This window comes from Myodes glareolus, chromosome 11 (assembly GCF_982192425.1).
Source record: "Myodes glareolus chromosome 11, mMyoGla1.1, whole genome shotgun sequence".
NCBI lineage: Eukaryota > Metazoa > Chordata > Mammalia > Rodentia > Cricetidae > Myodes > Myodes glareolus.
The window spans coordinates 22,363,854-22,391,798 of NC_142036.1; the positions used below are offsets into that span (position 1 = coordinate 22,363,854).

Here is a 27,945-nt window from a genome sequence, read left to right on the forward strand (position 1 = left end):
GCTCAACCAGTGGAGGTGTTTGCTGCCCAGCCTCCACTCGATTTCAATCCCCAGGGTCCAGATGGTAGGAGAAGAAAACTAACTCCTACAGCTGTCATCTGACCTCCACATGTTTATATGTGTGCAAGACGTGCATGCACACACATACGTAAATAAACTAAATGTAATAGAAAATACAATTACAAACGCCTGCTAACTTTAACCTGCCATGATCCTAGGAGTGAATGTAGGTGGAGTTTTTCCATCAGGACTGCTGGCCAGATCCCAGACTTAATATTAATTTTAAATGCTCAGCCGTTAGCTTAGGCTTATTACTAACTAGCTCTTACAACTTAAATTAACCCATATGTCTTATCTAAGCTCTGCCACATAGCAGTACCTTTTATCAGTGTGGCATGTCCATCTTGTCTCTCTCCTTGTCTTCTCTCCTTGTCTCCTGGCAGTTCCTCCCTCTTCTCCCCAGGCTCTCTTGTTGTCCACATGTCCCGTCAAACCTTTTTCATCCTAGCTATTGGCCAGTCAGTGTTTTATTAACCAATGAGGGTAATACATAGTCACAGTGTACTAAAAGATTATTCCACAGCTAGTGAATTCTATTAATGGCATGCTTCTGACTGCAATAAGTCAAAGCAATGGCTTGGCACTCTGCAGACAGCCAGTTCTAGCTGCCAAATATTTGCCGAGTGACCAATAATGATGATAATAATGGTTACAGTCTACAGATGTTGGCTCTGGGCCAGGCACCTGCTACTCTTTGTCCAGCTGACATTGTGGGGGAGGTGCTGCTGGCTTCCCCGTTTTACAGGTGAGGAGAGTGTCAGGTATCTCATGAAGGCCAGGTTCAGGGTTCAGGCTGCATCACCTGACTCCAAGCTAGCAATTCTCACTTCAGCAGGATGAGGCAGGGTTGCAGGAGCTGGGGAAACCAGAAAGGAAGTGAGGTCTGCACTCTCACCATCGTGGCTGCTGGTAGAGACAAGCATGCAAGGGTAGTTGCAAGAGGCAGCTACAGAGTGGTCTCAGCGAAGTCTAAATTAGCGGCTCGCAACCTTCCCAGTGCTGCGACCCTTTAATGCGGTTCCTTATGTTGTGGTGACCCCCAACCAAAAAAAAAAAAATTTTTGTTGCTACTTCATAACTGTAATTTTTCTATTACTATGAGTCATAATGTAAAGATTTGAGTTTTCCAATCATCTTAGGAGAACCCTGCGAAAGGTTCATCTGACCCCAAAGGGGTCTCGACCCAAAGATTGAGGAAAACCTCTGGTCTACAGGCTGCGGCTGCGGCGGCGGCAGCTGCTGCTGCTGCTGCTGCAAGCGCCCAGGCAGTGAAGATGTCATGTTTGTCAGGCAGTTGGCCCAGCTCCACCTCTATATCAGAGAACCAAAAGGAAATGAGTAGGCAGGACCACAGTCTAATAAAACCTTATTTACAAGCAAGCTTCCGGTGAGACTTGGAATGTGGGGGAGGGCTGTTCTCGAGGACCGTGGCTGGAGTGTGGTAAGAGAACACTAGCGTGGCCCATCAGGGAGTGCTTCCTGGAGAAGGTGGATCAGGAGCCAGTACAGAGAGAGCAGCCTTGTCGGTTCTTCCCAGGCGCTGTGAGGAAAATGCTTCATTTGTATTTGCAGAGCCTGCTCGTCCAGCACAAGGACTTCGGGGTGGCTTTTGACCCCCTATACAGGAAGCTTCTAGATCTCCAAGCCAGGATCCAAGCGGAGAAAGGGCTTCAGCGGGACCTTCCTGGAAAGCAGGTCCAGCTCCTAAGGTTGCAGGTGAGTGTCACTGTCACCTGGCGCACTGTTGGCTGCGCGGGAGCTCCCCCTGCTGGCAGCAAGCTGCAAAGCAGTGGCCAGCCTGACCCCAAGATCCTCGCTGCAGACTTGATGGGGGGTCTCAGTAGAATCTGCTTATTCAGCTGGTAGTTCCTGGCCTCAGCGGGGCTGTTAGCACCCCCAAGCCGCTAGGTCTGGAGTCTAACTGGGCGACAAGCAATTGTTTTGTTTGTGTGTGGGTTCCGAAGTTTGAACAAGGTACTCAGTCCTGCTCTCCTTTTATTCCGTTTGGGACTCCAGCCTATGGGTTGGCGCCGTCCACATTCAACATGGATTTTCCCTCTTCGTTAATCCCCATAGACACACCTAGAGGTGTCCTAGGTGATCCAAATCCAGTCAAGTTGACAATAAGAACTAACTGTCGTATGAACTATTTTTGGTGAGCCCCGAGACTTTCAGTTGAATAAACCAATTTTGCGATTAGGAAGAGATGTTTTATATCATGTGTGGACTGCATGCAGGCGGGTCATTGGTAATCACTGGCTGGCTGGAGAGCTTTACTGGTTTTTATCATGCACATGACACAATGTTTATTGTTTCAAACCCAAACACGGTTCCTGTATAAGCTGACAGCGTTCTCTGGAAAACATTAAGTGTGGCACATTTGAGGCTTTAACACTGAAGTGGTTATAATTCTTTCTAACAGCCAGTGATCACCAAGTGAGAGTCCAGACGTGAGTTTCTTTCCCAAGATGCTGTCTGGTCTTCCTGTAGTTTATTTTAATAGTGCCCTGGAATATTTGTGTCTGAATTTTAAAGATTCATTTGCCCTGAAAAGGAATCCATTGGACCACCCATGTGCTGCAGCCACTGATAGAGGGAGCATGCTATTCTGGGAACCCCAACTAGGGACTCTTCTACTCAGAACCCCTACCCCACTGGGTCTCCAGGATAGAGGGTCTTTTTGGTGGAGGGTCTTCTGGATGGGGGTCTTCTGTGTGGAGGGTCTTCTGTGTGGAGGGTCTTCTGGGATGGGGGTCTTCTGGGTAGAGGGTCTTCTGGGATGGTGTCTTCTGGGTGGAGGGTCAGGTGGGCAACTTCACTTGCTCTTCTCTATCACAGGGGCTGCAGGAAGAAGGCCTTGATCTGGGGACACAGATAGAGGCTGTGAGGCCTCTTGCCCAGGGGAACTCTAACCACCAGCACAAAGTGGACCAGATTTCCTCTGACCAGCAAGCCCTGAAGAGGTCCTTGGAGGTAAGGGACCAGTGAAGGGCCTGAGCAGTGAGGGCCAGGTCTTAGAATCCTCCATTCCTGGGTTCTTTCTCCTTCCATCCTCCATTCCTTTCAGTCTTTCTTTCTTCTCGTCTTTATTTGTGTAATTTCTGATTGTTGAGCAATTTATGTGTGCCGGCTGCTGTTCTGGGCTCTAGTGGTAGAGACAGCGCACACGGACAGACAGGGCCTTGCTTTCCTGGAGATTGGGAGAATGGACAGTGAATCAGCAAATGAGCGGCACCTGGGTTTCAGGTTGGGAGGAGGGCCACAGAAGAGAACTCACAGACTGGCTTGTCCCATCTACCTGTGTGCCTGGGGACACAGTTGTTTGTGTCCCCCAGCCCTGGTGGCCTCAGAGCCTTGTTTGCAGCGCCCTCTAGTGGCCTCCCGAGCACTTTCTGGTGCCCAGGATTGGTTCTACTTCCTCCAGTCAGATGTTCAGAATCCCAGATGTCTAGACAACTGCTGGAGACAAGCAGAGATGCAGGCTCCAGGCTCCCTACACACCCTGATTCAGACAGACTTGATTCTGCTTTTTAATTAATCATCATGGAGTTCAAGCTGATCCCTGGCCACATCCCGAGAAATCTCAGTGCTAGGCTAACTTCTTCCAGCCCACCTGGCCCTGTACGCCCCGTTTCCATAGTAAACACCTTCTCTGCCATCTGATGATAACAGGTGGACACAGCACTCTCACAGACCATTTAGAAATGTCTAACATGGAAAGAAATTCTTAAAGAAACATTGTAATCAAGTCGCGCGTAAGTGGCTACAGATAGCTAAGCTCTGGCCATAAGGAGAGGTCAGGAAATATTCCTTTCATGCCACAACCACTAATACCACGTCAGGCAGCCTTGCCTCTGAGGAGTGAGATAAAACTTGACCAAATGAAAGCACAGTTTTGTATATAAGATGGGTGTGTTCTCAGACAAGCCAGTGGCCTCTTTAGAACTTCAAAGACTCCCTTGCACCTGTGTGTGGCGTTAGAACCTGTCTTGATTAGGGTTCTTACTTCTGTGAAGAGACACATGACCGCAGCAACTCTTTCTTATTGTTTTTATTGAGCTATATATTTTCCCCCTCCCTTGCCTCCCCCCTTCTCAGCTTCCACCCTTTCCCTGCCCCCCCCCACTCCCAATTCTCTGGAGCTGACTACAACAACTCTTAGAAAGAAAAACATTTAATTGAGCTTGGCTACAGTTCAAAGATTTAGTCCATTATCATGGTGGGACGTGGCAGGGTGCAGGCAGACACGGTGCTGGAAAAGGAGCTGAGTGTTCTTCAGGCCGCAGGAAATGAACTAGATCTACACTGAGTGTAGCTTGAGCATCTGAGACCTCAAAGCCTGTCTCCACAGTGACATACTTCCCTCAACTATACCCACTCTAACAAAGCCATGCCTCCTAATAGTGCCACTTCCTGTGAGCTTATTGGGGCCAATTACATCCAGACTAACATAGAACCCTATCCCAGGTCATGGCAAATAGGCTTTTAGTCCCTGTGGAGATGGACGGGCATGAGAGAATTTTGTGGTACATGGGGCAGGGATGTCTTCCTCCCTCCACAGAGTAGGAGCTCCTTACATGGGAACATGATGATTACCATACACTGAGGACCGAGGGAGCCCTGTTGGCCTAAGTGACCCTGGGTCTGGATGAATTTGCTACTTCTGCTCAGTAGCTTCTGTCGTCTCAGGGGTAAGGAAGGGCATAGAAAGACAAATAGGGCACTGTTCCCACCTTCTAGAAGTCCCTAGAAACTGCAAATATCAACTCCAAAAGCTATATCCAAATGATGAGCTAGGCCAATCATTAGAGGACACATTGGCTGCTGTCATTCGAGGTCGCAAGAGGGTGACGTCCCCATCATGCTCTGTAAAGAGGAACTGACCCCCTTATCCAGACATTCAGTGCTTGTTAAGTCGAGTGAGTGTAAGCTCCTCTTTACCCCCCAGTCAGGCGACCTTCGTGTCCTACCCTCACTGTGACAAAATCACCTAACCAAGATGACGTTAACAAGGTTTGTTTCGGCTCACAGTTCCAGGGTGGAGTCCATCATGGTTCAGGGATCCGTGGTGGCGGGAGCTTGAAGCAATCACTCTCACTGTGTCTTCAGTCAGGAAGTAGAGAAAGATGGACCTTGTGTAGACCAAGCTAGCCTTGAACTCACAGAGATCCAACTATTCCTTTTTTTTCCCCCTATGTAGTCCTGGGCCCTGGCCCATGGAGTGGTGCAGCTCATCTTTATGATTTGTCTCGCCTCAGTTAATTGTTCCTAGACAATCCTTCAAAGACTGTTTCCATGCTGATTCTAGTTTGGGTCAAGCTGACAAGCAAGATTGACAATCACATCCACAGGGAGCATGCTTCTGTGTCAGAGGCCGCAGGTCCCTATGGCAGGATGCTACTGGGGATGGTTAGCTAGTATTGGTACCCAGGTCCTGGCACTGTGGATGCAGAGGAACAGGGCCTAGAAAATGTTTGAGGCCATCTTTGATGGGTTGTTGAAGGCAGGTTCAATATGTGGAATACTGAGCCCCCACATTGGACTTATAGCCTCTGGGCAGGGGCCTGGCATCCTTATCTTTGCCAGTGATTTTTTTTTTTTTGAGATACAGGGAGATAGGGTCTTTAGAAGCCCAGCGCAGAGGCATGAGGCCATACTCTGTGAACAGTGGCAGCAGGCTGGAGTCTGAATGGTTCATGGTGGACTGAAAAACGGGGGTTCACAGAGTCCCACACAAGGGGACCAGAAGAATGGAGAATGGCTATCCTTTTGAGGACAGTGCCCAGCTTTCTTGGAGACAAGGAAGAGAAAGGCTCATGATTCAGGCTTCTGAGAAACTGGCAGGCCCCAGGAAACAGGATCCAGGAATGGAGCCAAAAAAAAAAAAAAAAAAAAAAAAAAAAGAAAGAAAAGAGAAAAGAAAAGCAAGGTAGCCTTGAAAACCTTTATATAGAATCATAATCATATACAGAAAAGAAAGCATGTTGGCATGGCTCCACAAATCTTAAAGAACAAACAGATCTATGTAAGCACCCCCGGACAAAACCTAGGGTGACACCAGCCTGTCTTATGCCCCACCCCTTTGTTCTGTCCATCGCTTACCCTGGAAGGCAGCCCTCACCTCAGAGCTGTTTGCTCCGCCTCTGCACACAATGTTTGCAGATTCCTCCACAGTGCTGCAGGGGCTCGCAGGCTGCCCATTCTTTTTAAAGGCTGTTTTAAGTTACTCTCTGGCAATCTCCTACACGCATACAATGAATCTTCATCATATCCCCACCACTGCCCCCTACTCCTCCTGAACCACCCCAGCATGTCCCCACCCCACCTTCTTGCCCTTTCCACTGAGTAGTTGGTACTGCCCAGATGGGGCTAGATGTGGAGCCATCCACTACCTACAAGAGGCTATATCCTTGTAGTCATCATATGACTCCTCCTCGTGAGCCCCTTTCTTATCCAAGCTGAAATGCTAACTGGCTCGGTTTTGTAGCTACAGCTACTGTGAGCTCGTGAATGTACCCGCTGTATCGTGCCAAAGCAGCCTTCCCAACTCTGGCCCTTACATTCTGTCTACCCCATCTTCTGGAATGGCCCTTGTTCTTTGTGGGGGGCATATTGTCAGATCTAGGTATCTAGGAGAATTGGGGTATCATTTGCAGTCTGCCTCAAGCAGCATTCAGACTTCCTGGCCCTCCTGGCTGTACCACAGGACCTCGTGGACAGGTGCCAGCAGAGCGTCCGGGAGCACTGCACCTTCAGCCACCGACTGTCAGAGCTGCAGCAGTGGATCACCATGGTCACACAGACACTGGAGTCACACCAGGGGGGCGTGCGTCCATGGGATGCTGAGTCCCAAGAGGCTGGACTTGAGGTAAGGTGCTGGTTCATCCTTTTGCCGGCAATCCCCTAAAACCTTCTGGATGCCCTTCATACTGAGGTGCAGAGACTCCCCCAAACTAGTACCTCACATGCATGTGGGTCGATCCATGTGTCCCACAGAGGCTGCTGGCTGAAATTCCAGAGAGAGAGGTCCAGCTGTCCCTGCTCCAAGCACTGGGCCAGCTTGTGATGAAGAAGTCCTCTCCAGAGGGGGCGGCCATGGTCCAGGAGGATCTGAGGAAGCTGATGGAGTCCTGGCAGGCCCTGCGGCTATTGGAGGAGAATCTGCTGAGGTAAGGGTTTTTCTTGCTCCCCACTTTTTCTCATACAATGCCTCCCCACCACCTAGGGTCCCGAGTGCATATGACTGGGGAATGTGTGCCAGGAACCTGGGGATATCCATGCCTTTTGTCCAGTTAGCGGTTCTGGTAGGGTTCTGAGGATTGGAGAGCATCCCTCACTAGGGAGTTAGCCTCCAGCCTGTTCTTGCCTGAGCTGACTTCTTTATCTGCATCCATAGGTATATGTACCTCGCTTGTATGGTAAGATGGATTTAAAATAAGAAATGGCATGAACATGTCTGGAAATCTTCTGACTGTCCCCAAAGGTGGCTGCTAAGTTCTGAAGAGTAGTAGTGAATCCTCAGAGTTTCCTTGGTGCCCCAGATACTATTGCTTCCTCTGGGACCTGATAGGTTATCATCACACAGCCACTTTGAGTAAGTGTGTTTGCCTTTCCAGTCTCATCAGAAACCAGGAGCTGCAGAGAACAGAGGTGGACACGGGAAAGAAACCAATCTTCACCAACAATATTCCAAAGGCTGGCTTTCTTATCAACCCCCAGGACCCCATTCCCAGGCAGCGGCGTGGGGTGAGTCTGTCTCACAGGCTTTGGGAGATGTCAGTGGAGGAGGTAGGGGACTCCAGCACAGCTCAGTTCACAGGATGTATCTACTTTTTTTGTTACTTGCCCCTGATGTGACCTCAGAGTAATCAGTTTCTAGAGAACTGAGGGTCTTGGGGGTCTAAGATTTCAGAGGTCCTACTGGATCACTCCAGAAGGTCAGGAACACACCTGGACCAGACTGACCTTCGCTTATCTGATCCCCCGCAGTAGCCAGTGTTGGGAGAGGACTGGAGTTAAAAACCTCCTGCTGACCCCAGACAGATTGGAGACTCAGGTCTTGATCCGGTAGCCTGATTCTGCATGGCTAACAAACTCCAGTGTATGGTCTGTGCTGTTGAGATATGGACCACAACTTGAGAAACAAAGGAACAGGGTCCAGGCACTTAAGCAGGCTTTTTTATTTTTTTTAAAGATTTATTTATTTATTATGTATACAGTATTCTGCCTGCATGTATGCCTGTAGGCCAGAAGAGGGCACCAGATCTTATTACAGATGGTTGTGAGTCACCATGTGGTTGCTGGGAATTGAACTCAGGACCTCTGGAAGAGCAGGCAATGCTCTTAACCTCTGAGTCATCTCTCCAGCCCTTAAGCAGGCTTTTCAAAGGTGTGGCATATGCTGGCAGCTAGGCTAGATGCTATACCCAGTTCTGGGGTGAAGAAACCCTTCTAGGAATGTTGAAATCCCAGCTGAACCCTCAAAACTGAGCGGGAAAGGGAGGGAGAGGCATTGTCTTAATTACTTTTCCATTACCATGACAAAATGCTATGATCAAAGTAACTTAAAAAAGGCAAACATTTACTGTTTACAGTTTCAGAGGGTTAGAGTTCAGGACCATCATGGCAGGGAGCATGGCCACAGCAAGGAGCAAGGAGTCATGATGCTGGAGCAATAGCTGAGAGCTCACATCTTCATCCATAGGACAAGAGCTAACAGGGGATGACCTGGTTCTTTTGAAACCTCAAAGCCACCCCCCCCTCCAGTGATACACTTTCTCCAACAAGGGCATACTACCAATTCTTCCCAAATAGTCTACCAACTGGGAGCCAAGCATTCAAATATATGAGGTTCTAGGGACCATTATCATTCAAACCCCAGCAGGCATGTTCTCAGGAGAGGGGGTAATGTATACAGAGACCCAGAGGGAGGGTGAGTTCAAGGTGCTGAGATGCAGCTGCAGGCTGCACGAGGGGGGAGGAGGGGAGAAGGAGGGAGGCAGCTTAACTGTCAGGAGCCTGTAGAGCGCCCGGGGTGCTCTGGCCACATCAGAGAAGAGTGAGACACCACCAAGGGATAGGGAAAGGACTTGACTGGACTGGCTTTCATTTCACTCTGCCCACGTGTCCACAAGAATGGAGGAAAGATGACCACTTTCAGGATGGGTAGGCGTCCTGGTTAAGGTTGATGACCACTGGGTAGGCATCCTGGTCAAGGATGATGACCACTGGGTAGGCGTCCTGGTCAAGGATGATGACCACTGGGTAGGCGTCCTGGTCAAGGATGATGAGCACTGGGTAGGCGTCCTGGTCAAGGATGATGACCACTGGATAGGCGTCCTGGTCAAGGATGATGACCACTGGGTAGGTGTCCTGGTCAAGGATGATGACCACTGGGTAGGCGTCCTGGTCAAGGATGATGACCACTGGATAGGCGTCCTGGTCAAGGATGATGACCACTGGATAGGTGTCCTGGTCAAGGATGATGACCACTGGGTAGGTGTCCTGGTCAAGGATGATGACCACTGGATAGGCGTCCTGGTCAAGGATGATGATAGCTTCTGGAGCTCCAGAGAGGTGATGGTGAAAGATGCTCTTGCCTTCTAAATATGGATTAATAGAGAACCCTTCAGCATCCCTCTGAGCCTCTGCCATGCCATCCAAGTCCCCTGTCCTCATCTTCATCCTTCTGCTTTCCCCAGGAACCGTGGCCAGCAGGCCTTTCTCACATCTAATCACATGCTTGCCTGCAGGCAAACCTACCGGAAGAACATGACCTCCATGAAGATTATTCCCAGCTCCTGAGGGACTTTGAACAGTGGCTGCAGGTTGAAAACTCCAAGCTCGCTGGAATCGTCACAATGAGAACAGCCACAGCCAAGGAATTGAGGACCAGAGAGATGAAGCTGCAGGTCTGTTCCAAGGAATGATCCAAATAGGGTCCATGCCACCAGAAGTTCCTCAAATGAAGGAGGTCATACTTAATAGCTATTTGTAAGCCAACCTGAGTCTAAGTAATCGTTTTATATTTTTTTGGTTCAAATATTTTAGAACTATTTTTTTCATTGTATCTGTCCATCCATGCATCCATTTATCTATCCATGCATCCATGCACGCATGCATCCATCCATCCATCAATCATCCATATATGCATGTACCCATCCATCCCACTTTATATTTCTCTATTTGAAAAATATCACCACTGATTGCCTAACTCTGGTATTGGTTAGTTGTCACTGTATCATAAACCATCACAACAGCAAGTTGCTTAAAACAACAGCTCTTGTTTAACTTGTGATTTTGACACTTGGTGATTTGAGCTCAGCTTGGTCTCTGCCAGTTCTGGGGCCCAGGACACATCTGTTGGGCAACTTTATCTTTTGTCAGATGTGGAACAGCTAGGTGACCCTGGTGGGGGTCTGGAAGTTGGTGGAGACAAACAAGACATGGACCATGCAGGTCTCATTCTCATATGGGACAGCCCAGACTGCTCCATGTGGCTGCAGTGGGAACGGGAAAGGCCCTTGGATGCCCAGATTAGGAACTTGTGTGCTAGGGTCACGCGGATTCTTCTGTGTTATGCTCTACAAAGAAAGCCAACAGGCCATCTCAGGATCAAGGGAAGAGAAAAGGGACTCCACCCCTTGATGTAAAGTCAAAGTATGGTGGACAGGGGAAGGGAATTCCACTCTTGTATTCAGTCTACCACAGCTCTCCCCTTCCTGCCGTCCTGCTAGCCGTCTTGTTGCCATCCTGCTAGTCTTGGTGTCTGTCTACTGCTATCACGAAATACTCCAGACATTATAACAAATGAGAATTTCATCACTCCAAAGGCTAGAAAGTCCAAGTGCCAGAACCTAGCAAGGGCTCCTTGTTGAGTCAGCATATGGCCAAAAGATGGAGGAGTCACAAAGAGGCAAAGGATGTGAAAAAGGCCGTTTCATGGTAGCAGTAGTCCTGCCCCTAAGGGTCATTAACCCCACCCTCGGCCCAGGTCATCTCTCAAAGATCCCATCTCCCAATACTGTCAGCTTGGGTTTGGGAAGGGATGATCATTCAAACCATGGCAGTCACCAGACCCTTCTGGAATCCACTTCCTGGATACTTTCACTGATCACCTGTTTATGGTAGCAGCTTCCTCCCTGCTCTCTTTTCTGGTGGACTGTCACCAAAGTCATGGCTCCTTCTGTGGGCAGTCATGATCCAACAGAACCACTAATCTGACCTTAACCTCCCCCACCAAGAAAACATTTTAGTATGAAGTTCAAACCTAAGCCATTGTCCAAGACTCCCTAATCAAGCCCACTCTACGTCTCCTCTCCTTTATTTATGTGAAATATCAGTGATATTTTAGGGTCCAAATTTTTTTCCTATGTATCCTGCTTCATTGGCAATCATTTGAACTGCATTTGTGGTGTGGAGTCTTTATGAAAAAAATAATCTGGCAAGAGCTCTTAAAATATCACTTTTGCCTTGATGACTTTTTTCCATATGTCAATGGAATCTACATTTTTTTCTTCCCACTATATATTTCTGTCTCTTTGTTTCTTTTGTGTATTTTTCACCCTTGACTCAAGAGTGTTGAATTCTGAATATTTTTTTCTAACTCGGCTTCCACTTGACTAATTGTCTTTCTGGCTGTGTCTCATTTGCTGTTGTATATGTCTATGAAGATCTTAACGTTGGTTGTCATAGTGATCAGTTTTAGAGCTTGTATTTGGGTCCCTTTGATCTGGTTGGTTACATTCTCTGGCTTTCATCACATTCTTGATGAAATGTTTAAGCTTGCCTTTTAATTCGTTGACCTGTAACCCACCATAATTACACTGTCTAATAGTCCTGATATCTCCAGGTGTTTAGGAGTATTTCTGTCACATATTTCTGCTTCTCATTCTTGGTGCCATGCATTATTGTGTGGTTATTTTTTGTCCTGAACAAAATAGACATAAGACTAATTTGGGACTTAGGATAATCTCTTCCTCCAGAGGGAGCTTTGTTTGATATTTCCCAGAAGCAGGGGCCTTATGATTCTGGGGCTACTGAGTCCAAGTTCAAGGCTTGTAGTTCCCTGGCCCACTAAGGTGATCTGGAGCTAAGGCTGTACGCGTCCTCAAGGTTCAGGTTCACTTATGATTCCCTTTACTCTGAGCATAAGCCTGCAGCATCCCGTCTACAAAGGGAATCACTTAGTCCCTTCCCCTGCAGAGCCCAGGCTTTGACTTTCACCACCTTACCCTTGGGAAGCTGTGGAAACATAGATTGTTTTCAAAGCTGATATTATTCCCTCTAGGTTGGTAAAAATCCTAAGAGCAAAAGAAGGTCTGAACAGAGGCCTTGCTTCTCTGGGTTCTCTTCCCTCCCCAGAGCTTCTGCGGTCTTTATTTACAGTGCCGGGGATCAAACCCAGGGCCTCAGACATACGAGCCACGTGCTCTGCCCTGAGCTGCACTTCCACCCGCTTGGCTGAGTTTTGTCCTGACTAGCCTCTCCTAGTTGTTAGCCCATGGATGGCTTTAAACGCTACAACGTGTTCTCAATGCATAGTTCATGGGGCTGCATATCGCAGCACGTCTTGCCACCCACCTCCCGCTCAGATCTGTTGCCCGCCCTTCATCACTCCAATCATATCAAAGCTGACCTCTCATGCAGCCTGCAGCATGGTGAGTTCTGAGCAGCTTAGCCAGGGTCCAAGCTGGGGCTGAAGCCTAGGCTCCAGCCTGTAGACCACGCCTCCATCCCACTCCTCCTCTCAGGACTCCAGAGGAGAGCTGCAGTCTGCTTAGATAGAGAACGTCTATCCACCCCTCCATCAGTGCTGCCGGTCTCAGCAATGCCAGCAGGTGGCAGGTCCACGGCATGTTCACGGTGATCACTTTGTGATGGTGACCCACTGTGGCAAACCTCTTGTGGTCCTGGAATGTCAGTGTTAAAGGTAAACACTGTGGGGTCTTCTCGCACATTCCGGATGCATAGATGAAGGCTGGAAAGGTGGCTCAGAGGTTAAGAGAACTTACTGCTCTCACAGACGGCTGGGTTCAGTTCCTAGCATGCACATGGTGGCCCACAGGCACTCATAACTCCAGTCCCAGGGGCTCTGACGCCCTCTTCAGATCTCTGCAGGCCCCAGGCACATTCTTGATACACAGACATACGTGCAGGGAAAACATGCATACGCACAAAATAAATACTCCTAAGGCCAATTTTTAAAAAGAATATTTGATGTGTGTGAGTGTTTTGCTTGCATGTATGTCTGTGCCTCCCCTGTGTGTCTGGTACCCTTGGATGAAAGAAGAAGGCATCAGATCTCTCGGGACTAAAGCTAAAAGTAGTTACGAGTCAACATTTGGGTGCTAAGGATTGAACCCAGGTCCTCTTCAAGAGCAGCTACTAACTCTTAACCATCGAGCCTGCTCTCCAACCCTAAAAGCAGTTTTTAAAAACTTGCATGAATGAAAGTCTCATTTTACTGGTCCTGTCCACATCTCCCAGCATGCCTCAGGTAGCACTTGCTTGGCAATCCTTGACGTCAGGTGGGGCTCTTGGGCCACAGAGCAGTCATGGCATGACGCTACCTTTTCTCTCAGGAACTAGAGGCTCGAATCCCAGAAGGCCAGCATCTGTTTGAGAACCTGCTCCATCGCGGGCCAGCAAGGGACCCCTCCAACGAGCTGGAAGATCTGCGCTATCGATGGATGCTGTACAAATCCAAGCTCAAGGACTCTGGCCACCTGCTGGTAGGTGCTGCGGGTAAAGGTTGGGGGTCCCGGGAAGCCTGGGAGAGACAGAGCTGGATCTCTTTAGTTCATCCTGGTGCGTCCATACAGCAGGCCGATGTGACTGCTCAGAGGAAGAGAGGGGCACACCCGGGTCTTAGGTGCTCGACTTAGGTCATTATTTGTCCATCTTACCTCCCGGCGACACCGGAGTTCTGTGAAGTGTCCGGATTTCTTGCTCCCACCATGTCACAGCTTTATGTGCATTTCCCGTTTGGTCCTAGAGCCACCCTCAGCTGGAACGTCTGCACCCCATTCTCCAGAGGGGATAACTGAGTCCTACCCCTGACCCTAATGCTAGAAACTCGGGTCTCAGATCTTCCCTGGCAGAGGCAACATTCTGTTAAATCTCTGGGATGTGGTGCCGCTGTAGGGATGCGTGGGCTGGATGCCGGGGGTGCATGGGGTGGATGCTGGGATCCATGGGGTGGATGCTGGGATGCATGGGTTAGATGTCAGCAGTCCTGAGAGTTAGTCCTCTCTTCCTCTGACCTTGGCCTAGCATTTTTTTTTTCTCCTGGACTTCCTGTCTCCTACGCAAACCATGGGTAATGATAGCCTTTGTTAAATACTATGGTCTCTCCTGTCACGCCCATACAGGAGAAGGGGTATCCTTCACCCTGGACTGATGATGTCAGTGAGACAAAGAAGTTAAGCTTCCTAGGCCCAGGAAGGAATAGGCAAAATGCCCACTTTAAGGCTCCCTTTCGGGCCTCAGAGCCCTGAAGCCATAGCCTTGGACACTCTAGGCTTTTCCAGTCTCACAACTGCCAGTTTGGCCACTAGGTGTCAGCCCAGCCCAAGCCAGCTAGGCCACATCCCCAGCCCTGGCCAAGGCCATTCAGACAGTGCCACCTGGACCTGAAGTGTGTTAAAAAGCTCATTAAACGGAATCCCCTGCTGGCGCAGGTTGTCCAGATGACCAGAAATTTTAACGAAACACTCCCCTGACAAAATGGATATTCTCCTACGGGTTCTGCTGGGGTTGAAGTTTTACGCGCCTTGCTGATTTTTTTTTACCCATTTCTTTCCATTCCCTAAAATAACAGACGCAGAGTTCTCCAGAGGAGCCGATTGCATTCCAAAAGGTACGTGTCTGCCGTCTGCTCCACAAGACTAAAAGACCTGTGATTCTGGGGCAGTGTGTCTGCACTTTCTAGAATGTTCCATGATATCTGAAGGGCACGGGTAGAGAACCAAGTTTGGGTTGTAATGGGTTGGGCCCTGAGGTATGTGTTCTCAAGAAGCCCCAGCCTCAGGAAAGGATTGAAAAGAGTGTGTAGAATAGCCTTCACACACACACACACACACACACACACACACAAAATGGAGGAGGGACCTTAGATTTGTCATCCAGACCCAGAACACACTGGATACTGGATTATCGGCTAGATACTGCTTTGATTACTGTACCAGCAGGTGTAAACCAGGACTGACCCAGGAGCCTGGAATATTCGGGGGAAATTGGATTGTGTGGCGTCTTTGGTCCTAGGGGACACATTAGAAAGGAGTGGTGGAGTCCTCTAGCAGGCCCGTGATTTTTCCTGTTAGTCACAGCTCAAGTGAGAACAGTACCAGTTCTTGCCTCTAGGTGGCACACCCACCGCCCAACTCTGTGCGCCAGGACTGGTTTCTAGGGGGCCTCAGTTCCATTTCTTGTGTTTTGACCAAAAAACTTTGAGAAGGGATTTGCTTTGTCTCAGAGTTTTGAAACGTGCAGCCACAGTCGTTAGGACTCTGTGCTTGGGCAGTATGTCTTTGTATCGGGAGCCTGTGGGAGAGGATGGCTCTCCACTTCCTGACCACCCAGGGAGGGAGAGGAAAAGCGAGAGGTTGAGGGAGGGGGCGGGGAAGATGGGGAGGGGGAGAGAGGGAAAGGGAGAGGAGAAGAGGGAGAAATTGAAGACCCCGACCTGGTATGACCCTCAGCCAGCTAGGCCCTAACTCCCAAAGATTTCATAACCTCCCCTTGTTAGGACCCACCACTAGGGACCAAGCAGTCAAAACCGTGAGCCTGTGGGGATATTTCCAATTCAAGTCAGGACACTTGTGGCTAGGGCATCTCATTTTACCCTGACACTGACACCAAGGAGCATGCTTAGCTCAGCTCTAAGCAAGCCTGAGGGGAAAATGGCATGGGGAGCTGGCGTGTCCACCAGGCATGTGTCGGCTGATGGCATCAGCCCTCAGGTCTCGACAGCTATGTTTTAACTTTTCACAGGGTACCTGGGGAGCATCCCTGGGGCCTTTCCCCCAATTCCTGTCCCTTGCTGTTCCCAGTGCTGCCCCTGATTTCTTGTCTAACATCGACTGTAGTGACATGAGCCCCCAGCATACTCTGGCTCACAGAACCTGGAGTCACTTCAGATCTCATTCCTCAGAGTCTAAACCCCAGGTGTGGGCTCCCTGGATCCATTCCTGGCCTCTGGCAACTTCAGGAGAATGGGTGACTCATGGATCAAGTAGGGCTTATTGTGAACCAAAGCTACACCCGGGGCCCTTGGCCAACCACCTTTATGGCCTTGGACAAATCACCTTGCCTCAGGGTTGGTTCCCTTTTCCATGTGTGAAGTGGAAGTGTCAATATTGTCTTAATTTACTCTGTGAATTAATTTTGAAGACTGTGTGAACCAGAATACACCAAGGCAGACAAATCCCGCCCAGGATTCCCCCTAGTTCAGAATGACATGAACCTCTGGGACTAGGAAGGGATGTTTGGAAAGGGCAGTGGCCCGGACTGCCTGGCCTGGTGGCCCCTGGTGGAAGATGGAAGTCCCGATGTTTATTAATCTGCCTGTTGTTTCTTCATGTTAAGTCCCTCCATGGTTGGGAGTCTCCATCCATGCAGCCTAGGCTAGAGTTGGTCAGAGATGGCCGACCTTTCCACTTAACATCTTCTACAAAGTTACAAAGAGTTTTGGACCACGTCCCTAGCTACCCTGGGGTGCACGTGACTTGTGGGCCATGGATTGCACACCTCTGTCAGACAGATTCTAAGTGGTGGCTGCATCCAGATCCCTGGCACGGTCATCGTCTCCTCTGACTTCTTCTCGTTGTTCATTTACTTCGTCAGTGCCGAGTCAGTGATGACTCTGTGCCTGTTTAATGTGCTGAAAACCCATCAGCCAGCCAAAGAGTGGTAGTGTACCATCCTGGAGTGTGTGCACCTGCTTGGTTGCAGAGCAGCAGGAACATCTGTGTAGAGCTGGGGCTTGGCCATCTCTGCATCAGAAGGCTCTCGAGCAACCATGAGAGCTCATAACCGCAGTCGTCACCAAATAGCCCTGTTTAGCTACAGCTAGGAGATGTCAGCCATTGTACTGTTGGATATACTAACTAGGAGGTTTTACGTGTTTATCCGTGCTATGTTTCAGAGGTAGGCCTATAAAAGGCTGACTTCAGTTCTGGTTTCCTTTTAAGCCAGTAAACCTTAGCTTCCTATAAAGAAGGAAGCCATGCGTGGCGGCTTGATATTCAGAGACAATTCGGACGGCCTATGAACCCAGACGGCTGCGCCCAGCCCTGAGCTCCTGATCCACTGGTCCGGATAGTTTGTGGATCTGTGTTTCTGACACAGTCCCAGGTGTTGCTCACACTTCTAGCTCAGGGACCACACTTTGAGAACCGGTGTTGTATGCTTTGGATTCAAATCCAGGCTCAGTCATGGTGTATGTGACATTACTCGGCCACGATCTTCCAATGAAGGAGTTGAGTCCACTGAACTAAAGGCAGGAAGTTTCCTTCCTAGCGACTGGCACATAGAAGGCTCTGTTTGTCGTGTATGTGAGGGCCTCAGCCTCAGAGGCCTGTGGACACTGTTTCTTCTTCCTCCTCCTCCTCCTTCTGGAAAGAGCAGCGACACAGAGATCTTGTGTTAGTCAGTTTTCGGTTGCTATTAGAAAATGCTTGAGAAAATCCACTTATAAAGAGGGAAAGGTTATTTGGCCCACGGGTTTTATAGAGTTTCCCATCCATGGTCAGTTGTCCCTGTTGCTTTGGGCCTTTAGTGAAGTAATACATTGTGGTGGGAACATGAGGTGGAACAAAACCACCCACCTCATGGCCAGGAAGTCAAAGAAGAGGTAGGGAAGACCCCGGTCTGTTCCACGATCCTTTTCAAGAACACACTCCCTAATGACCTAAGGGTCCTCCAATGGGTCCCACCTCCTTCATCATTATTACTTATTTCATGTGCTTGAGTGTTTCACCTGCATGTGTGTCTGTGCAGCACATGCATGCAGAGCCTTTAGAGGCCAGAAGAGAGCATTAGAGCCCCTGGAACTGGAGTTAGACAATTGTAAACTGCCCTGTGGGTACTAGGAATCGAACCTAGGTCCTTTGCAAGAGCAGTGTTCTTAACAGCTGAGTCATCTGTCGCCCCACCTCTTAAGGATTCCATTTCTCCAAATACTCTAGCATGGAGAACCGTTCTGTAACTCACAAGTCTCTGTGGGGCACTCAAAACCCAAATTCACAGTTGTCATGTGTTTTTAGCTGGTTAGATATGTGCAGATATAATAGGACTCCACACATGTGTGCACACACAGATGCACACACATGTGCATAAACTCACATGAGCATGCACATATGCACATATGCACACGTGTACTTGTGCACACATACACACATACATGCGCATACACATGACACACACACACACACACACAGAGGCTAGCCAGGTAGAACAGAAGTGCCTTCTGCAAAAGTTGAAGTCGCACCAACTTCAAACCCTTCTGTGTATTATTTTCAGCCCACAGGGAAGAAAGACACCCACTATGGAGCTCATGATTTATGTGCGGTTGATTCTCCACACTTCCCTTACTCCCCCCAGGCCTCGAGTCATCTAAGGCTCCAGCTACGTCGGCAGCTTCAGCCTGTTTGTTTGCGTAAACAGAATAATTAAGATTTATTAAACTTGTACTGCCAGTGTGTTAGCCAGCTCGGTGCTGGTGAATGCTTGCCTGCAGCACACAGATACACAAATCGTAGCTGCCGCTTGAGTGGCAGCCAGGCTGTGAGTCACCTCAAGCCCCGCTGTGGCCTGGGACGTGTGTCGCCCTCCCGGAAAACAGACTTTGCACTGGAGCCCTGAGCTGACTGGAGCTGCTGCTCCCCAGTTTGCAGGGATCAGGCGCAGTGTGCCAAGGTACTCTTGGTGCACTGGCCCACGTGTGGTGCCACTCAGGAGTGGCACTATCTGACCGTATTCCCATGGTTTTAAGATTCATAATTTATTTTACATTTTCCCCTCACTGGAACTTAGATTTTTTTGTTCCATTCTTCTTCACCTCCTCTCTTTCTCTTCCTCCCTTCCCAGAGTCTCCCATAGCCCAGGCTAGCCTCTAATTCGCTGTCTGTGAGGATGAACCTGGATTTCTAATTCTGCCTCTACCTCCTGAGTGCCAGAGTTACAGTGGACACTATACTCGCTCACCCAGTGTCCCTGTGGACTGTATCATACCCACTTACCCAGTGCTAGGGATCCAACCAGGGCTTTATACATGCTAGACGCACACTCTACCTACTGGAGCCACAACATCCCAGCTCCTTTGTGGAGGCTGTTCAGTCGAGTGCATTCTGGCATTGGTGGTGGTTGCTTTGTTTCTTGGTAGGTAAGATAATGGCTGCCTTCCAGCAGGTGCCTGGGGTGGGTGGGGTACAGTGATACCAACCTTGGAAGGCATCTGTTGGCTTCCCATGGTAGAGTTTAGCTGTCACAGCTGAGGGTTAAAAATTCGAAGCCTGAAGTATGGTTTCCGCTGAGTATGTTTTGCTTTCTAAGTCAAGTCTTTGTGAGTTTGGGACTGTGGGTTCACCAGCCAAGGGCTTGTGTCATCCCTGGCCGAATCTATGGTTCTGTTGTGCCTTTTCCTTTTGAATCCTGGAATGGTTTAAGGAAACTGCAGAGATCCTCGTGGCTGGCAAAACCAACATCGGCTGGATGTCTTAATTTTCTCACTGTTGTGAGAAATTACAAAAGCAACTTAAGGAGGGGTTTGAGGGTACAGTGGGGAACAGTGGGGACTTCCCTTGTGCGGAGTCATGGTGTCTGGTCACACTGTGTCCACAGTCAGGGAGCAAAGAGAGGTGGATGTTGGATGTTTTCTCCTTTTCTTTCCCTCCCTCCCTCCCTCCCTCCCTCCCTCCCTCCCTCCCTCCCTCCCTCCCTCCCTCCCTTCCTTCCTTCTTTCTTTCTTTCTTCTCCTTTTTCTTCAGTCCAGATCTCAGCCTATGAGATGGTGCCACCCACAGTTCAGATGGGTCTTCCTACCTCAACCCAATCTAGAACTCCCTCATAGACGTACTCAGAGGTTTGTTTCCATAATGACTCTTGATTGACAGCCAAGACTAACCATCGCCGCTCTCTTCCCAGTGGGCAGACTGTGCACCTGTGGTCACACAGTTTATCCAGCATGTCCCCTGCCCCACTCCCCCTTGAGCCTCCTAGTCGCTCACGGTGTATCTTGCGTTGGTTCACAGGGTCGACAGCAGAGGCGGTGGCGGAATCCCTGCTCTCTCCTACAGAAAGCCTGCCGGGTGGCGCTGCCGCTGCAGCTCCTGCTCCTGCTCCTTCTGCTGCTGCTCTTCCTGCTGCCAGCCGGGGAGGAAGAGCGCAGCTGCGCCCTGGCCAACAACTTCGCCCGCTCCTTCGCTCTCATGCTTCGGTACAACGGCCCCCCGCCCACCTAGTCCTCTGGGATCTACAGGTGACGTTCTGCAGTCCCTCTGAGTCTGGCTTTGGGGGGAAGCTGGACAGACCAGACACCCAGAACAGTCTCAGTCTAAATGCTGCATCTGTTCCCAGAACAAACTTGCTTTTTTTTTCTACGATGTCATTTCTGTCTATTTATACTAAATATGTACTATGTGTGGTTAGGGAATAATGTACAGAATTTTTATATGCGTGTTTGTATATGCTCAGTGTAGATAACTGCAGATATGATGTTTCTTTGTGCCTACGGGAGTCCCCAGCAGTGTGTTTCCCTAAGGGGGTTTGTGACACTCGTGCCTTAGCCTCCTGTCATCCGTGGCAGACAGGAGACATCACACGTTACTTTTATGACGACCTGTCACCCAGGAACCCAAGCGTCAGTGCAGAGGTCTCCAAGCTGTGCGCAGAGCTGAACAGAACCGGAGTCCTAGGGCTCTTGTGCATGTGACGAGTTTAAAGCCATAGGCACAGGCACAGTCAGAGCAGTGAGACCGGACAAGGGACAGAGGGACAGAGGGACACCGAGAGAGGAGCAGAAGACCTGTGAAGGAAGGACAATGTGCCCCAGAGTGATGGTGCTTAGCGCCCCACCCCCACGCGGCAGCCACTGATAGCACAGACCGCGAGGAATGCCTGTCACCATGACCGAGACCCTGTGTCTTCAGGAAGTGGCTGGGTTTTGTTTGTGTGTTTTCTCCAGGAGAAAGAAAAAGGAAGATGAACTTGACATTTTATTCTGATGCACAAGGGTGAAACACGTTGCCAGTGGCCTGTGCCAGTCCCAGGAGGGCATTCTACCAGCTAGGGTACGAACTGAGGGCAGAGTGGAAACACGGGTCCACATGAGGCAGAGAAGAAAAGACTCAGGTCATCTGAAGGGGTCTCTCTTCCCTTCCGAGAAGGAACTGTGCGGACTGGTGGGTCTACAGGGCTGGGCAAGTCCTACCTTCTTCCCCCGTGGGCCTAGGGCTCACCACCTAGACCCAGGCAGGAGCAGGCAAAGTGGGCTCCAGGCATGCGTGGGAGGCATCTGGTGTGACTCCAGGCTATGCTCGAGGCTGGAAACATAACCAGGGAATGCTGGAATGATTCCTAAGAGGGTTAAAACTGGATCAGGTTTGACCTAAACTGACACTTTTTTTTTTCTTTTAGAAAATTCTTAATGTCCCCTTTTAACAGATGGAATTTGTCTGTAAGGTGTGGATACTCTCAGGCTTAGCCATCAGAGGCACAGCCAGTGTTAAAGACTCGGAGAGGCACTTTAAATACCACAAATACTGAGGCCCTAAGAGGGACCCAACTCAAAGATCACCACCCTTACACACACACACACAAACACACACACACACACACACGTCCCTCCCAAGCTGGCATCAGGCTACACCATGTGCGGCTTCCATCTTAGCACAGAACCTAGGAAAGGCTGGGCATTGGCTAGCAGGAGTACAACACCTTAGGGGTTGTTGCTTGGTCTGTAACCTCAGCCAAAAGGCCTCCCCTGGACCCAGCCACTTTGCTGGGAAATCAGCGATTGGTGAACCCCGACCTCAGACCCAGGTAGCCGAGTCCAGATGCTCACTAAGGCCATTGGTCCACCACTTAGTCAGAACTGTGGCAAAGACATCAACATTTCCTTTTCTACTTCCCCATTTCACAGGTGAGAAACCTGAGGCCCAGAGAAGGGAAGTCATTTACCCATAGCCACACAGCAAGAACCTATAAAGCTATAAGTGGGTTGGTCACCACAGTCTTCAGGTTGTAGCACAACCTCACAATATCTTCCTTTCCAAGAAAAACAGGGCTAGGGAGTGGCTCTGAGATGGGACACTTGGCCAACAGGTGTAGGTCCTGGGTTCCATCCCCAGAATTTGAGAGAAATAAAGAAAAAACAGAAAAGAGAGCTGTTTACTATGAATGTAGCCCTGTCTCGTGGCAAATGCTGGGGAGGGTGAAGCTGCAATATGTGGGTGGTGGGGTGACTGAGAACATTGTCTGTATTTTTAACTATTGCCAGTGATACTGTGGGTTGCTCGTTTGCATAACTTTTTTAACAGAGGGATTGATATTTTTATTACTTTCATATGGATATAGCTGGAATATGACATACTAGCCATTTCTGGGTGCTTTTCAGATGCAACTTCTTTTGCTTAAAATGGATATAGACACCTGCTATTGTGACGTGGCCTCCTAGCCAATTACCATAGCAAATTGGAAGGTGTCGCTGGAGAGAAGTGCAGAAGCTTAAAAAGCTGACAAAGTCTTTGTTAGGAGTGTGTGTATGTGTGTGTGTTGTACGTGTGTGTATGTATGTGTATGTGGGTGTGTGTACGTATGTGGGTGTATTGTACGTGTGTGTATGTATGTATATGTGGATGTGTGTATGTATGTATGTGTGGGGTGTGTGTGTGTGTGTTGTATGTGTGTATGTATGTATATGTGGGTATGTGTATGTATGTATGTGTGGGGTGTGTGTGTGTTGTACGTGTGTATGTATGTATATGTGGGTGTGTGTATTTGTGTATGTGTGTGGGGTGTGTGTGTATGTATGTGTATGTGGGTGTGTGTATGTATGTGGGTGTGTATGTATGTATATGTGGGTGTGTGTATGTATGTGGGTGTGTATGTGTGTATGTATGTGTATGTGGGTGTGTATGTATGTGTGTGTGGGTGTGTGTATGTGTGTATATATGTGTGTGTGTGTTGTACGTGTGTGTGTGTGTGTATGTGGGTGTGTGGGTGTGTATGTGGGTGGGTGTGTTATTGCTCTTTTGTCCTGCAGACTTGCTCCCATGTAACCATCCTAGGTCAGCCGGGACTATGTGTGTGTAAGGATCCAAGCAGGTAATATCAATGCCATTGGTCCCCTACCCTGTGCTCCTCTTTCTGCCCCATTCGTTCTCTGAGTGCAGAATGCAGGGGCAGAGTGCATGTTTATAATGCAGGTGGAGTAAGTGGAGTTAGTGGTCAGGACAGCAGGTGAGCTAGGAAGCCTGGGAGGTGCTGGTGGGAAGGGCACAGGGTTGGCTTGCTAGACACAGGCTGTGATGGTTTGAGAGAAAATGGCCCCACAGGGAGTGGCACTGCTAGGAGGCGTGGCCTTGTTGGAGGGGGTGTGTCCCTGTGGGCGTGGGCTTTGAGATCTCTTTTGCTCAAGCCTCCCTCCGTGTGACAGCCAGTCAACATCCTGCTGTCTTCTGGTAGAGATGTAGCCAGCACCATGTCTGCCTGCATGCCACCATGCTCCCTGTCATGATGATAATAGACTGAACCTCTGAAACGGTAGGCCAGCCATCCCAATTAAATGTTTTCTTTGTGGTCATGGTGTCTCTTGACAGCAATAAAAAACCCTGAGACACCGGTGATGTCTTCCCATGGGAAACCAGCAGCAAAGGGCTGGCATTTCATTGATTCCCACAGTGCCCAGCCCAGTTCAAGCTGAGAGACCAAGGGGCACCTTTCTTCCTCCCTTTAGTGTGGAGCCAGGACTGACCAGATCAGCAAGAGCAGCAGAGGGTTTGAGAAGCAAAGCCAAGCTGACCTTCCTGGGGGTAATCAGATGGGAAGCAGGAAAGGAGGAGAGCAGGGTCAGGGACCACAGAGAGCGAAGTCAGGGACCACAGAGGCTGAGGCCACCGGTGCACACTAAGTTGCCATGGAACCAAAGTTTATGTTGTGTGTGTTTACCACTGTTTAAGAAGGGAGACAGCAAGGAAGGGAGATAGGAAATGGGGAGTAGAAGAGAGAGAAGGAAGGAGGGGAAGGAGGGAGGGAGGGAGGGAGGGAGGGAGAGAGAGAGAGAGAGAGAGAGAGAGAGAGAGAAGAGGGGGAAGACGGGTGGGTAGGTAGATAGATAGATAGATGAATAGATAGATGGATAGATAGATAGACAGATGAATGGATGGATGGATGGATGGATGGATGGAATGTATGGATAGATAGACAGACATATAGGGGAAGTGCCCTGTCCCCTCTTCATCCTAACCCATTTATTAAGCCCTTGGAGTTCCTTCTTGGGACCACACATGTTGGTGCATTAAGGTAAACAAAATCTAGGCCCTACCCTCTGGATATCCTGGACCAGGAAGTGTCTGTTCTGTATAAGATGTTGAACCCAGACTAGGGGTTTTGGCCCTTGACTTTGCTCATCTGCCTCCCACATGTGCTGCTCAGCCTAGCAGGAGCTAGAGGGACACGGAGGAAACACAGGGGGACTGGGAATAAGTAGGAGTGTGTCTCGTGGCCTCTGCAGATTAAAAGTGACTGTGACTTTGAGGGCAGAGGAGATGGACTAGGGAGGCCAGCTGAGGGACAGCAGAAAGGGGTTGAACACAGCAGAAGGGAAAGGAAGCTCACAGGCTGGGCCTCTAGAAGGCTAACGGGGATCCTTGGGGTCTGAGACTGAGGCCTGGCAGGAGGCCCAAGGCTGTCTATGGCTGTGGACATCTAAGTTTTTAGATACAACTCAGGAGAGATCACACCCCTCTTCCCTCTCGTGGAGGTCAGCCTATAGTGAAGGCTCCTCTGCTCCCCTCACCCTAGTCTTGTAGTCTGTCCAGGTCAGCTTGGAAGAGAGGAGGGCCATTCCCTCCCTTAACATACCTATGGTTGACATGGGTAGTTGGTCATTGAGCCTTTCTCTCTCTCCAGCCTGAATGGACTTCCTGATCCTCAAACTACTTTGAGTGTTACTGCTAATTTGTCCTGTGGGAAAAGTACCTGCTTGTCATCCTCATCCCTGATCCTAGCCCCCTCAGAAGACCAAATTCTTGTCTGCTTCTTTCCCGCATCCCCCACATTAACTTAGAACATTCCAGTAATAAGTCAGTTTTCCTCGGCAAGGAAGAAAGGTAGAATGGATCAGGCTGGTGCCTAGGTGTATCGACTACTATTGGAACCAAAATTCCGGGTTCTTCTGAGCTCTGCATCCGGGCCTCATGCTCTGCTAGTAGAACTTGGAGGTGTGGCCTCTGTGCTGTCTGCCAGCCCCTGCTAGTTGTCAGGAGTCTCTGAGCCCGTCCGGTCCATCATGGAGTATCCTTCCTGGTAAACCTGGGAGTGAAGAGAGGCAGCTGCTCCCCCATCCTGCAGAGCCCGGGCTGCATTTGCCACCCTGCTCTGTGTCCACATCTTCCAGGAAGCACACAGTGGCTTTCAGTCACTCTTGGCTACACTGAGCTCCTAAGAGCAAATCCTGGAAAGGGAAAAAGGGCCACAGCTCTTTCCATAGCACCAGACTAGTGCTCCTTCTAACTGAGACCCACTATCACCCAACAGACAGACCCCAGGGCCTCTCCAGCACAGGGTTGCAACTGGCGGACTTAAGATCAGCCAACATTCCCCCCTTAGCCCCAAGGCACAAGAGGATGGCCTTCTATTTATCGACGTAAGAGCAAGGCGAGGTGGGGTTGTTCTCAAAAAATAACCAAAGAACAAAAGCCTAGGGTCTCTTGGCACAAGCCTTACAGGCAGCCCACAGGACTCATCATTCTTCAGGCACCTGCCTGCCTTTGGTTCCCATGGTAACATCATAGGTGCTCACAGCATGGTACCCAGTCATCCCTAAACACAGGAGATAGCAGTGGCAGAGGAGTTCGGCTTTCCAAGAGATCCCAGGCTTCCTTTCAAGTCCAGAGCTGACTGAAGGTCTCAGCGCCTCTCAGCTCTGTGGGAAGGGTCATGTGATTCCTCGGGTCCCCACTCAGTATTGTTGTGCTAGCTCAACAGTCAGGCCACCTGGACACTGTGCAGATGAGGGACAGAGCCAGTAGCCCCTCTTCTAGTTCTAAGGGAAGAGAGCAAAAGAGACTCACAAGGTAGGGCCTTCAATGCAGCCCAACTCCTAAGAGCCTGGGCTATGGAGTCATGAACTTATGTTTAGGTATTGAGCCCAGAGCACAGACAGGGCTAGCAACCTATCTAAAAGCAGCCAGCCAGTGGGTAAGTGAGACGTTTAGGATTTGAACCCAGAGGTGACTGGTCACAAGTTGGGTATTTTTCTGCCACTGTGTGGAGCTTGCCTTCGTCTTGCGTTGTTTTTCTTTCCCTTATGGACCACAGGCCACTGTTACTCCCGTATCTATCTGGTTAGCTTGTTGGAAGGTACCATTTCTGTGCAGGGGTTGCAGAGTTCCTCTCCTGTATCAACTCTGCCAGCCAGCTCTTTGACTCCCATTGCCAATGGGAGCTGGGAGCACCAGGTTAGAGTACCAGGGGCAGGGCTGGACATAGACTCAGGCCACTGCTATCAGGGGCAAATACAGGACAGAAATTGCTTTGAGAGATCACTATTCATGGAGCCAAATTCTTCTAGAAGAGCAAAGATACAGGGTTTGAGCAAGTTCTTGGAGCTCCTGGAATAAAGAGGTGGACAGGGAAGGTGTGTGCATGTCTGTGTGCGTGTGTGTCTGTGTGTGCGCACGTGTGTGTGCATGTTCATGTGTATGTGTGTTGCATCAGTGTATTTTGGTGTCCAGAGCAATCAAATTCATTGTTTCCTTGTGTAAACAGTATGGAGGGACCATCTCCTCATGTCACAGGTCTGTGATTATAAAACATGAATTTTTGATAAGTTCAGTTTTGTGGGAAGGCAGCAGAATTGGAGCCAAATGATTGTCTTGGAGCATGTGTGTGTGTTATCTCGGTTCATATCAAGTCCAGAGCTGACTGAGGGCCTCCGTGCTTCTCAGCTCTGTGGGAAGAGTCATGTGAGTCCTTGGCCCCTGCTCACTGCTGTTATAAAACTGCGTGAGGGTCCCTGCCTCTTGCTCACTTTGGTGGCAGCAGTATTCTGAAAGATGAATTCATGTTTTCATTGTTGCTTTATGTTTTTCTTTTAATGTATCTGCTCTATGTTTGGAAATAAAAAGCTCTATTTTGGTCTATGAGATGCTGTGTGGTTGCCAGTCCTTCTTCTGAAGTCGGGGATTATCTGGGGAAGGCATGAGGTGGAAGATACAGCAGGATTATTGTGATTGGCGGTTTCTCTCCCACCCACCAGTTCCTGAATAACCACGCTGAGGTTTAATATTAATTACAAACCATTTGGCCTATCAGTTCAGGCTTTTTATTAACTAGCTCTTACAACTTAAATTAACCCATTTCTATTATTCTATATTGTTGGGGGCTGCAGACCTCTGGCCCCTTGACTTTCTTTGCCTGCCTCAGACCAATTTCCACCTACAGACCAGAGCCCAGTAGCTCTTTCAGTTCTTGGGTTTGAAGATCAGCCTTCTCCACCCACAGTGCTTTGCAAACTTCAGGCAAGAAACAGGATGGATGGGATGATGTGGCTCTTGCAGTAGGAACCACATGGGGACATGGTGTGTGTGTGTGTGTGTGTGTGTGTGTGTGTGTGTGAGAGAGAGAGAGAGAGAGAGAGAGAGAAAGAGAGAGAGAGAGAGA

General features: G+C 49.4%; 1 protein-coding gene across 4 annotated transcripts in view; it reads left to right on the forward strand.

The window, feature by feature from the left end:
• Syne3 (spectrin repeat containing nuclear envelope family member 3) overlaps positions 1 to 27,428 on the forward strand; it is an 86,109-nt gene extending 58,681 nt beyond the window's left edge. For all 4 annotated transcript variants that reach the window (XM_085697894.2, XM_085697900.2, XM_085697895.2 and 1 more), the window contains 9 exons: positions 1,633 to 1,776; positions 2,899 to 3,033; positions 6,767 to 6,928; positions 7,057 to 7,229; positions 7,677 to 7,806; positions 9,813 to 9,971; positions 13,644 to 13,793; positions 14,882 to 14,920; positions 20,313 to 27,428. In XM_085697894.2, coding sequence (XP_085554020.2) covers positions 1,633 to 1,776; positions 2,899 to 3,033; positions 6,767 to 6,928; positions 7,057 to 7,229; positions 7,677 to 7,806; positions 9,813 to 9,971; positions 13,644 to 13,793; positions 14,882 to 14,920; positions 20,313 to 20,522 — 1,302 coding nt within the window. In that variant the 3' untranslated portion in view covers positions 20,523 to 27,428. The remainder of the gene's footprint in view (positions 1 to 1,632; positions 1,777 to 2,898; positions 3,034 to 6,766; positions 6,929 to 7,056; positions 7,230 to 7,676; positions 7,807 to 9,812; positions 9,972 to 13,643; positions 13,794 to 14,881; positions 14,921 to 20,312) is intronic.
• The last annotated feature ends 517 nt before the right edge of the window (positions 27,429 to 27,945 follow it).